The sequence below is a fragment of the Tachysurus vachellii genome, chromosome 9, assembly GCF_030014155.1.
Source record: "Tachysurus vachellii isolate PV-2020 chromosome 9, HZAU_Pvac_v1, whole genome shotgun sequence".
NCBI lineage: Eukaryota > Metazoa > Chordata > Actinopteri > Siluriformes > Bagridae > Tachysurus > Tachysurus vachellii.
Window position 1 is genome coordinate 15,222,852 of NC_083468.1, and position 12,908 is coordinate 15,235,759.

At 37.0% G+C, this 12,908-nt stretch overlaps 2 protein-coding genes across 2 annotated transcripts in view; one reads left to right on the top strand and one right to left on the bottom strand.

Annotated features, from left to right (window-relative positions):
- Window positions 1-12,908, top strand: part of mbtps1 (membrane-bound transcription factor peptidase, site 1) — a 252,276-nt gene that overhangs the window by 158,809 nt on the left and 80,559 nt on the right. The gene's annotated exons all lie outside the window — the stretch shown is intronic.
- LOC132851104 (hydrocephalus-inducing protein homolog) overlaps window positions 1-12,908 on the bottom strand; it is a 75,346-nt gene that overhangs the window by 42,256 nt on the left and 20,182 nt on the right. Inside the window, 10 exon segments of the mRNA XM_060877739.1 lie at window positions 1,242-1,369; window positions 1,483-1,619; window positions 1,701-1,840; window positions 2,601-2,731; window positions 4,329-4,503; window positions 4,750-4,890; window positions 4,985-5,194; window positions 6,065-6,299; window positions 9,289-9,602; window positions 10,330-10,473. Of these exon segments, the coding sequence (XP_060733722.1) occupies window positions 1,242-1,369; window positions 1,483-1,619; window positions 1,701-1,840; window positions 2,601-2,731; window positions 4,329-4,503; window positions 4,750-4,890; window positions 4,985-5,194; window positions 6,065-6,299; window positions 9,289-9,602; window positions 10,330-10,473 (1,755 nt within the window).

Below are 12,908 nucleotides of genomic sequence, written 5' to 3' on the forward strand. Positions count from 1 at the left end.
GTGTGTGTGCATGTGTGTGTATGAGTGTGTGTGTGTGCGCGCGCGTGTGTGTGTGTGTGTGTGTGTGTGAAATGTTTACAAATGTGTAGCTTTTGTTTTGTCTGGAGACCAACTGAATTGCAATGCCCAATGCTTTGAACAGTGTTTGACTGTGTGTGTGTGTGTGTGTGTGTGTGTGTGTGTGTGTGCGTGTGTGTGTGTGTAGCATCATTTCGGTAGATCATATTTTGCCTTCTGCTAGGCGAAGGCATATCAAAAGTGTGAAATATTTACAAATGTTTGGCTTTTTTTTCTTTTCTGGAGGCCTAATGAAATGCAATGCCCAATTTGTGTGTGTGTTTGTGTGTGTGTGTGTGCATGTGTGTGTGGGGTGTGAGATTGTGTTTTGGGTGCGTGTGTTAGTGGACATTTTATGTGTGCATTTTTGTGTCTGTATGTATGTTCATTGCGCTGAGAAGGGCAAAAGTGTGACCTATTGCCCCACTAAATGTGGCCGGGTCAAAATGACCCAAGCGGATCAAAAACGCGTAGTATATACTAGTCTGAACACATAGTTCAACGAAAATAGACAAAATTAATTTTGCTTGCAAAGTTCATAATTTGTAACAATCCTGGTAAATTTCAGGCAAATATGTGGAAGAAAACCCAAGTTGTGACACATTAAATTCTTCCAGCAGGGTCAAAAGGACCCAGGGACAATATGAAGGTTAAACATAACTGAAACTCGAGGGGACATTTTTGGGCATAGGCAGAGAAGTAGATCCTGGCCTTCATGCCCGAAAATGTCTTCTGTAAGAATGGTTTAATATCCCACCATAAACTATGCAGGACTATGATAGGAATTAAAGACGGCATAAGTAGTGACAGAGCTTAGCAGGTCCTTAATAGCAATACTGTTATTGTTACATTTTTCTTATAGAACTTCTTGATTTTTTTTAAATACCATAAGCTAGATACTAAGCCTTCAATGATTATATTCTTTCAGTTCCATCAAAGTTAGGTATTTTGCAGAAGGAAAAGCTAGAAGTGTATTCCTTCATAATATCTAATCATAGTATCTAATCATAGTATCTAAAAATGCATCACTAGAGTTGAATAAATAAAACCAATAATATTCATAATGTGATTGATTTTCTGTATGGCAGTGAGGTCATTACAAGTAAAGCCCTTGAAATCCATGAATTACATTTGTTCACCACTATACAGTAGATCAATGCCCTTAAACACTATGGCAAACCTACCTGTATAGACAATACAGTGCTCATCTCCCCAAGCTCTAGATTTGCACCTTGTGGATCAAACTTCACCTCAAATGTCTCTGTCTCACAGTAGGGCAGATTCTTCACCCTGTCCAACTCTGTACTAAATCCTGAGAAGAGAAAAACCTACTTTTGTATACGTTGTTCAACAAATATCACTCAATCAGAAAAAGTTTAGTTTTTGAGCATATATAATCAAAAGCAATAATTTGCCTAAACCAACCTGTGCCTGCCAGAGAACGTTGTTCAGCTCTGAAGGACACTGGAAGAGGCCCACTGTTTGTCACTTTTACAATATGAGTAGACACAGTGCCGTGAATCACATGTCCAAAGTCCAGAATGTACTCAGGCAAAATAAACCTGTCAGAATAGTATATTATGAAAATATGATTCTCTTTAATGAAAGAAAACATCTTTAATTATTATATTATGTGATGTTACCTGCTGAGCTTTTTGCGCCACATGCTAGAAATAGATCCAGGCTTTTCACTTTGTACAGAGTCTCTTTGGGATTTCTCAGTTGCTATAGAGTTTTCCGTGACTAGGAGCCTCTCAACCTCCATCTGCAGCAGCACATCATACTGCACATGTGCACACAAACATTTGCAGTCATGGGAAAAAGAAAGTACACCTTGTTTTAACTGTCCTTTTATTTATCATGGCTAAATAACAATTGTGTGGTCTTGTAAACAAAACAAATTATCTTGGGTGACAATAAAGAGAGATATCAGTATGTAGTTCAACATTCAGAAACCAGATGGGCAAAAATAAGTACCTTGCACAATCATTAAGAGTATCCAGATGTTACTAATGCAAACACAAGATTAGAAAATTCTGGTGTGCTGTAGGACTCAAGAAGAAAGGACATCAGCCATGACCTCAGAGACAGATAAACTCATTCAGAAAATTATTAAATTATTTCTGCTAAGGGAGGTTCAGCATTTTCCCCCCACCTCTTTTCTGAATGCTGGTTTGCTTTATGATGAAAAATGACTACATACTGAAATCTATAGTGTGTTTTTGTTGTCAGCTGCCTAGCCTTTTTTTGTTTATAGACGTTGGAAAGGATCTCACAATTGCTATCTAGGGCAGGTAAGGTTGATTTTACTGATGTCATATGATGACTGAATAATTAATAATAAATAAATAAATAAATAATGAATACAAAATAATGCAGAAATTTCTGACCACATTAAACAATAAATACCCCTTTTATCGGTAGGTTCAGAAAATCAGTAAGACAGATAAATCTGCAGGATCATTCAGGTATAATTGATAATCCATGAAACAAACTACCTGTAGAAAGTGAGCTTTGTCTCCAGTGTTCAAATGTTGACTTACTGTAGGAATATAGTCCACTTCATACGTCTCACCAAACCCTGTACCAGGTCTCCTTAGCATGTCTTCTCTTTGAGATTCACTTTCAACTGCTTCCTTTGCCTGCTTCAGCACTAAGCTATATTGTTCTTCATCTATAAAAAAGACACAAAATAAGGGCTTTATAACCTTGACTGACTGATTTCTATAAGCATTTGGCATCTACTCCAAAAAGCAAAGCATGTCATTTTAGGAAATTTGTTCGTGGACCACTTTGAAATAGGGAGATGCAGGGGGACCAAATTCTACCCATATCCTGCCATTAGCATCCCCAATTCCACCAGACTGACCAAGTCATCATTCCCACCTAATCATACTACAGTAAGGCCTATGTAAACTGCTATTGTCACCAAGGAACGCTAGCCTGCACATGTATTCTGTAAACCTTGTATGCTGTAAAGCCTATCGTTACCAGACTGCTGTGGATTCAAATACTATGGAGAATCTGGGCATGAAGCTGGAATATGACCTAGAATGTGGTACCAATCCCAAAGCACCCATGCACTTATGCATTTGTAGAAAATGTAGAAAACCACACAAACACAGAAAAAAAACCCCACAAAGACAAAAACCCAAGCCTAGGATCACTACTCGCTGTGTTAAAGGAAAAACTGTACCTTCTTTTCCACTTTTTTCAATGTCAATTTAAAACAGCCATCTGTTAGAAGAGAAAGTAACCATTTTAACATTAAAATGAATGCAGGTGCATCTGCCCTTAACTTTGCCCTCTAGGGCCACGATGATGTTCTACAGACGTTCTGGACTGTAGATCAACTGCTCATATTTCCACTTTGTTACAAAATTTTAAAGTTAAAGGTTGTATACAGAATCTTTGCAGAATGGGTGATAGTAAGTACAGTAAGTATAGCAAGTACAGTTAATGTTCATTGTTGTGTTATTTGTTTAATTTTCTAAAAGACAAAGCTTCTTGCTAAACTTAGTTTTGAAAAAATAATTATTTTGCTACTGTTGTAGTCAAAAGTGTGTATCATATAAATTCTGTTCTTCACTTCATATATCCAGAAACTCTTCCCATTCATGTGCAGAGACCACATCACTTTCCCTACCAGTTTGAAATGAAAATAGAAAAATGTAAAGCAATTAAAATTAAATGTAAAAACATTCTTTGACATTTCTCTGGGTCACTGGTTTCTGTAAGTTTAACTTGCAGGTATGTTCAACAGATTACGTCAAACAATTACTGCTGTAGGATTGGGCAATTCCCACTATATTGGACAGCAGACCTGCAACCATTCACAATATGAATATTTTAGCTATTTATGACTATTCAGTAAGTACATTGATTATGAGGCAACTTGCCTGACAAGGTACAGCCCATTATGCTAACTGTCTAAACAGTTTTCTAATTTTATAGGTAGTGATTAATCAGTGTTTTTTAAACATTTTAATTTTTAAAAAGTCAAAAAAAAAAAAATCTGTAGAATTCCTTAACCATACAGTAACAAGCACAGACTGTTAAATTATGCAAAATAAAAATAGGTTGAAAAATTGATCATGTAAAATAAATAATGGCTGTACACCATCATAACCTTCATTACATTCATAGCTTCACAAATGTCCTAAGTTAACTCCAGGAAAAAAACGTACTAGATATTATAAAATACAAAATATTATAGGATATGGTACCTTTAAATGAAAATGTATGTGCATTATTGAATAATAAGCTCTTACTTAGGTCTCTAGGTAGGTCCAGGCACACTCTAGGAAAGATGCCCTCTCCCATAATTGTAATGCTTTCTGGCTCAAAGAAGGCAACCTGTAGTTGGAACACCTTCATAAAAACCTCTGGGATTCCAGGAAGATAGTACACAGAAGCTTTCATGTCCTCATATGCCCTTATGTGGCCCTTAAGACAAGATATGCCAAAGCACACAAGCAGGAATTATATATTAGACATCATATAATATAAAAATTATTTATAGTACAAAATGCTATGATACAATAATATAACAATGAATATAGCACGGTTCTTAAACAGTCTGCCAGGAAAAAACACTTTAATAATGATGTAATACTTCTAATAAAGTAAAGTTAATATACAATATATTGTAGAACATTTTCTGATGCATAGTGATAGAATGCAGCATCTTACCATGCTGGGAATAACAAGGGGTTGTCCAGGTAAGGTGTCTTTTGGGGACACATGCTGATCCTCCAACAGAAAACTGAAGTCAAAACCCACCTTTCCTGTGTTTCTCAAAATGATCTCTGCTTCTGCCACATGGTCAAATAACTTAAAATAAAAAAGAATTTAAACATTTTGACTCATTTACCACTTACATCATTACAAAACATGTCTATGCTTGTATACTATAAAAGATATCTACCTGAGGACCAAAGTCGATCTCAGTTGTATCCAAGGTGTAGGTGATCAGTGAAGCTTCCCCTTTGAGGGCAATCTCATATGTTGGGCCTTCCTCCACCACGCACACAGCCAGGACTTGAGCACTGATGTCAGCATGGCCAACGAATGAGAATGTCACCTGTTGCATCTCACCAGGCTGCAGAACTCCATAAACTGGCATAATGTCAAATATCTGAGTGAAAGCAAGGAACAGGAAGAAGAGAGGATGATAGACATGAACATTTTTACTTGATCAAAGTTTTAGTTACATATATATTATTTATATATATTTATTTATTATTAGTTACATATATATATATAGGGCCACTGGAACTTGTGGGTGTGGCATAAAGTATATTTGCAGGCAGTATCCTGGAAAGGTGCTACATAATTATAGATTTAATTGGTTCAAATGAACATATTTACAAAAGGTGTGATAGATCCAGTACAATTTATTCCTCTTAGTAGCTTTAAAAACAATGCAGTCTATAAAATAATACAGTCTATTACATCTTTATATACGACACTTTTTGTAATTTTTTAAAACACTACACCACATAATTAACTGAAAAGCAAATCTCAGGTTTATGTTAATGTGCTCGCTCTAATTGTTTGTTTTTTTAGTAACAACGCATTCAAAGGGACTTGTTTGGAACATAATCAGTTTAAAAAAATGTTTTATTTAAAAAATAATAAATAATCACAAATTCAGGCTGGAGGAAATGGAACCAAATTCTTTAATGAAACCGAAGTTTAAACCTTAAGATCGTAATGTGTTCAATTTTGGACTAAAATTTGGTTAAAAATAATAGTCTACCAGAAAATATAAAATGCACACCACATGTTGTGCCCCTTCATTCATACCAGTGCAAGCACTATAATATTTGCAGTCATGGGAAATATAATATTATATAATATTTGGCTAAAAAATAGAGCAACTGTGCAAGAACTGGAACATCTGCCCAACAAACAACTAACATACATACATTGTAAAGAAATGCAACAAATTCACAGAAATAAAAAGAAATAGCAATTAACTAATTAACAAATTAATAATATTTACCTTTTCCACACTTATACTTGTCTCTCTGACTGTTATGATGGCTGTGCTGATGTCCAGTTCTAACCCTGTTGGTTTCTGTGCTGTAGATGCTTTACTGATCTGTCCCGGTAGAATAGAGCTGCGTGTATTTGTCAGTTGCTCCTTTGCTCTTCTTTGCTCATTGGTACCGTAATCTCGTTTTATCTTCTTATTTTTCCTCTCTTCTTCTTGTGGAATGTTAGAGATTCTACTCTGCCTAAAAACATCACATTTGAAACAAGAAGCATTTTAATGACTTATAACACTATAGAAATATACAAGGGTCACAGTTCGACTACTTGATATGGGTGGAATGTGCATCACTGGCCATGCTGTCTACTCTGCACATTTCTATCTCTAAAAGCTAATTCTGACAACAATGCAGAGAATTCACAAGAGAATTCATTTGGTCTGGTGACCCATAAGTGACAGAGACAGTGAAGAAGGATGCATCCCTCACTGACTGGGGCAGTGTGCTGTCAAAGAGCCACAGGAGGTGTGTGGAGTCCCAGTGTTGGAGAAGAACAACAAAAAGCGCAGTCTATCTAGACCTCAGATTTGTCATAACAGGAGGTTTTTCTACCACTGGCATGATGTGAAATTTAGCTGAGGTAAAATCCAATTGTCATGAAAATCATCAAAATGCTCCTATGCAATGTGCACACTTTATTTTATTGGATAAGACATCACAAATAATTGATTTTTTAATGTATTCATTTAAAAACTACCAAATTGTTCACTGTATTGTGCTGCTATGCACCAGGGTACCAAGCGTACTAAAGTTTTAGAGCATGCACTATTATTACAAAAACAGGAGTTATAGTGTACTCTAACTGTGACTGGAAACGGAACAGTGCTAGGTTCATTTGTGAGAAAGCAACAGGGGGCAGTGTTGTATATGGAATGAACCTCATCGACAATTGCCTCATGCCGAAGGGGAAGTTGTTTAAAATAAATAAATGGTTTCCTTTTTTACTATTTTTATTCTTTTTAAAGAGGCAAGCATCCATGAGACTTTTTCTTTTTGCATTTCAACAAATAAATTTTTAAACAATCCACAATCTCTTTTCCTGCTTCATTTGTTTATGTGCTTTTATCGGTTTCATCTTAGTCTAATCCCAAGGAGTCCTCTGTATCCACAACAAATATTTCAATTAAGCAGAGCTCCTATTGTGTACCATGGTGGACTCGCATATTCTTGTCACATGCATTAATCTCTTTTTTGTGTGAGAAACATACAAGTACTTTTTAAGTCCCAGTTGATCTCACTGATAGTTTACTGCTGTGCTGCATATCCTCAATGAAGACCACTATCATATTCCACTCCCCCCATACTTCCAGGACAGTGTAAGTAACTCTTGTCAGCTATAGATATTGAATGTGAGTTACATAAATCTGAAAAAATCCACATTTATCAGCCAGGGCTGTCTGCATGTCAGGCAGAGACCCACGCCTCAGTGGAATGCTGCAATGATGCTACCTTTACAGCTGCTTTAATTACCAGTAGGCTTTTAATTAGCAGGTAGGACAATGCTGAACGCTTGCCAGTACTGATAGGAAAGGTCGGCCTTTATTAGATGGATTTGCTGATGGGTGGCTGAGGAAGGGCAGAAGAGTGATTAATTTACACTAGCCAGCAATCTACTCCCATGGAGCATGCTATTGATTTGCTTGAGATGGGACATGGCAGCTGCTGAAGTACAATTTAAAAACTATAAAAACTGTAGTCCATGCAGCTTGGACCTGACCCCCTATTGACAGCTGAGATTTAACACAGCACTTAGTGGATGCCCACAACAGTATGCAAAGCACAATGTATGAGTGCATGTACTGTAGGAGTAAAGACACTACAGAGCTCTGTAGGTCATTTCCACATATTTTTAATCACAATCTCTACCACCTTTTCTATCCAACAATGACCAAGCTGTCCAAGGTGATTACAAAGTGTTTTGCCAGAGGAAAATCATGATAATCAATTAACACAGGTACATGAGAACATAAGCAAAGGGAAGGCTGCTGATAGCTTAATTTTAAGATAAAGTCATCAAAAGCTTATTTATCCTGGGCAGTTTATTCAGTCTTTACTAATGACTTATGATGCCTGACTGGATTTGATTCTACATTTACATTTACATTTACAGCATTTGGCAGACGCCCTTATCCAGAGCGACGTACATAAGTGCTTAAATCTCTAACATTGAATACATTAATGCTGGCTCACTAAGTTACATACTGGCTTTTCTGTATGTATGTTTTCTGTATGATTCTGGCTTTTATCAAAAGTGATGAACATTTCCTCATAGAGGATCAAGGGTCAAGGAATTGCTGAGCACTGCACTGGGAAGGGCAAAGGTCATCAAGAATGTGGTCCTCTGGGAATAATAAGAAATGTGTGAGGAGTCAGATTTTATGTGCTGTGGTAAATGGGCAAGATGCACTAAACTGAGGACTGTCACTGGCTAGGATATAAGAAATACTGTTTAGAAAATAAAATAACTTACAGCAATAATACAAGTATACTAGACTTTTGGAAGGTATTAGAGAAATGGGAGGACCAGTGAATTGGCTGTGTCCACTTGTCCTTGGTTAAGAGAAGAAACATGTATGACTAAATTTCTGAATGTCGATTGTTCTACCTGCATGGTTGTGATAGTGTGTCCCTGCAAGTTTCTGCAATGAGTAAATTTTATGTATATGCTAATACACCTCATAGTGCTGTACACGTCACAAAATGTGCCATATCTGTCCCTTAAAGACCATATACTGTATAAAGGACAAATCACAAGAAACCCGATAAAAATCCATAAAGTAAGCTATAAAATAAGGAATTACCTTATAAAACTATATTTTATGGATGAATCAGTAGCTATGTTATTTGCTGCTTGATGCCAAAAGGTTAGATATAATCAGAAGGACACATATAAACATAAGGTCAAACAAATGCTAATGCAGCTAACACTGATCAAAAACCTAAAAAAAACTGACTGATTTGCATATTGCTGTCTTTCATAATGTGAGCTCTATTAGATTTCAATATTTTGAGCAATAATAAGCTTCTTGGGTTAGCTTGTTCAGGACAATTCAATAAATAATTCAATATTAGAATAATTTTGGCTTAGTGCTAATTAGAGGGTTTTTCTTCATTATGAGTAATGTTAGCTATTTTTGCAGCATTATTCTTTTATAATCATGAAAAATGTCTTTACCTGATGGGGTAATGCTTTTGACCCAGCATAAAAGCCCAGTGGTAGATAACAGGGAGTGAGCTGGAGTTAGTCATGGTAAGCTGCTTCTGGACCTCTGTGCAGTTGAGGATGCAGCCAAAGTCTAACACATGACTTGAGAAGTGCAGGTTGGGAAAGTGTACCTCTCCTCGCAGAGCCACGGTGTCCCGCTGAGGGTGCCCACTGTAGCTCACCTCCAGCACTTCCTCAGCCACACGGCTCACTAAATCCAGCTGGTAAAGAGGGTTGAAGCGCACCCAGATCTCTGCTTCAGCGCCAATACCCATCACCAGACTCTACATACACCAACACAAGAGAAACAAGGGAGAAAATATTAATAGTCATATATAGTGTAATTGCCCATATTTGTTTGTAGTTGTATACATATAATGTACATGCACATATTTGCCTTTCAGTGTAATCAATAAGATAAGTTTATGCACAATGTTAAATAATTGACTTAATTTCAGCTATCACACTGCTGGTTTAATCTACTAAAATTAAGATGCCCTTAGAACATTTCAATTAAATAGACAGAAATTTTACTGCCAAACTAAAAGGGTGGACATCTGTCTTACAGTTAGCCGAAGACACACACTTCTGGGTCCTATCTCACACTTTCACAAAACCTAAAAATATCTCATTAAAAATCATTACAAGTGCATGAATAAGAAGGAAACTTGAAAAACAGTGTACATGCCACATAATTAGTTTACTGTTTTATGTATTGGAAAGAACAGAGTCATGAAATCATTTTCATTCAACCATAGTCATTCATTCCTTATCTCTCCATATTTTCAGCTTTGTCCTCATGTGAGCCTGGGATCAGAGCCACATTCTGAATGGGATGCTACAGTACATGCACATTTACACCTAAGAGAAATTTAGTGACCTACAAACAGAGAACCCCCACTGACAATAGCAGAAAGTGAAACTTAATAATATCCCACCACACCCACTCACTTATCTTCTTCCAACCCCTTCCTAAAAGTTGCCATCCCTGCCAAAGAACTCTTTGTGTACCTTTGAGAAAGTGAATGAGTCGTCACTGCTACAGTCACAGAGACCAAATGGCTCAGCCAGGGTAAGCTCCAGAGAGAGAGCCAACATGGAGACATTCTTCAGATAAAGATTTTCATACAGAGGCACAAGGGGCATGCCTGGAACCTGGAAGACATAGAACAAGCCCATCAAACTCAACAAACACACAAAATCAGTGTGAAACTCAACCACGCAAAATATTGAGAAGAGACAATATTTCCAACAGGTTCAAGATTTTGGAAAATAATTATATAATACAATATACATATACAAAGTAAATATGGAACAAATAAGACATAGGAATGTAGAGGGCATGAACACCATCTAAGAGCTCACAAATATTTAAGTAGTCCTGTTTTTTCTATTCATCTTGTCAAGTAAATTACATCAAAGAAAGCATAAACATAATTTACAATAGCATATTATTCATTTTCATATAATCATATAATCACTTTCTTTCTACAGTATCTATTTTGTCAAACAAGATTTGACAAATTCTACACATAAAATATAGGGCTTTAACAGAACAGAATCTATACATAATTTATATAAAACTTCTCTATATATGATCCAGCTTTAAAAAAAAAAAATGTTAAAAATGTCCAAAAATCACATTATTAAAATTACTGACAATTGCAGCTAGCAGGCATAAACTAACAAGCAAATGGAAGTTTAAATATACACATCCATTCAATTTGGAGAACAACATGCATAAGTCTGTTTTATTGTATTGCTTTTTATCACTTTATTTCTTTGAATTTACAGTATCTCACAGAAGTGAGTACACCCCTCACATTTTTGTAAATATTTTATTATATCTTCTAATGTGACAACACTGAATAAATGACACTTTGCTACAATGTAAAGTAGTGAGTGTACAGCTTGTATAACAGTGTAAATTTGCTGTCCCCTCAAAATAACTCAACACACAGCCATTAGTGACTAAACTGCTGTCCTCAAATGTGAGTACACCTCTAAGTGAAAATGTCCAAATTGGGCCAAAAATGTCAATCTCTTGTGTGGCCACCATTATTTTCCAGCACTGCCTTAACTCTCTTGGGCATGGAGTTCACAGGTTGCCATTGGAGTCCTCTTCCACTCATCCATGATGACATCACAGAGCTGGTGGATGTTAGAGACCTTACGCTCCTCCACCTTCCAATTGAGGATGCACCACAGATGCATAATAGGGTTTAGGTCTGAAGACATGCTTGGCCAGTCCATCACCTTTACCCTTAGCTTCTTTAGCAAGCCAGTGGTCGTCTCAGAGGTGTGTTTGGGGTTGTTATCATGTTGGAATACTGCCTTGCGGCCCAGTCTCTGAAGGAAAGTTGATCATGCTCTGCTTCAGTATGTCACAGTACATGTTGGCATTCATGGTGCCTTTAATGAACTGTAGCTCCCCATTGCCAGCAGCACTCATTCAGCCCCAGACCATGACACTCCTACCATCATTGCTTGACTGTAGGCAAGACACACTTGTCTTTGTACTCCTCACACACGCTTGACACCATCTGAACCAAATAAGTTTATCTTGGTCTCCTCAGACCACAGTACATGGTTCCAGTAATCCATGTCCTTAGTCTGCTTGTCTTCAGCAAACTGTTTGCAGGCTTTCTTGTGCATCATCTTTAGAAGAGGCTTCCTTCTGGGACGACAGCCATGCAGACCGATTTGATGCAGTGTGCGGCATATGGCCTGAGCACTGAAAGGCTGCCCGCACCCCTTCAACTCTTGCAGCAAAGCTGGCAGCATTCATACGTCTATTTCCCAAACACAACCTCTGGATATGATGCTGACCAGGTGCACATGACTTCTATGGTCAACCACAGCAGGCCTGTTCTGTTCAGTGGAACCTGTACTGTTAAACCGCTGTATGGTCTTGGCCACTGTGCTGCAGCTCAGTTTCAGTGTCTTGGCAATCTTCTTATAGCCAATGCCATCTTTATGTCGAGCAACAATTCTTTTTTTCACATCCTCAGAGAGTTCTTTGCCATGAGGTGCCATGTTGAACTTAAAGTGACCAGTATGAGAGAGTGAGAGCAATAACACCAAATTTAACACACCTGCTCCCCATTCACACCTGAGACCTTGTAACTAGGGATGTATTGATCCGATATTTTGGATCGGTATCGGCGCCAATCCAAGCATTTTGAGTGGGACGCCTATGCCAGTGGAGGTTGAATAATGTCAATTAACTAACTATTGCTTGAACTTATAAGAAAAATACACTTATATACTGTATATTAAATTACATTAATGTAAATAAATATAATAAATTCTATAGGAAATATGTTGCACAACCGCCTGCGACAGACAGGCAAGTTTAGCAGGCACCTTTTCCATTTACCTCAGCACGTTAAACATGTCACTCATTTGGGTGCAAGGTTTACTGTTAATACATTTTGCATCGTGTTTCAAGAGTTCTAATATACGATTCACTTTAAAATATTGCCTTTTCTTCAGAAAATAATTTAATTTAATAATTGCAGTATATATGGTTTAGATTGTTATACCACTAACTGTTAAAAGTACAGTTTGCTACTGCATTAATACTTTTT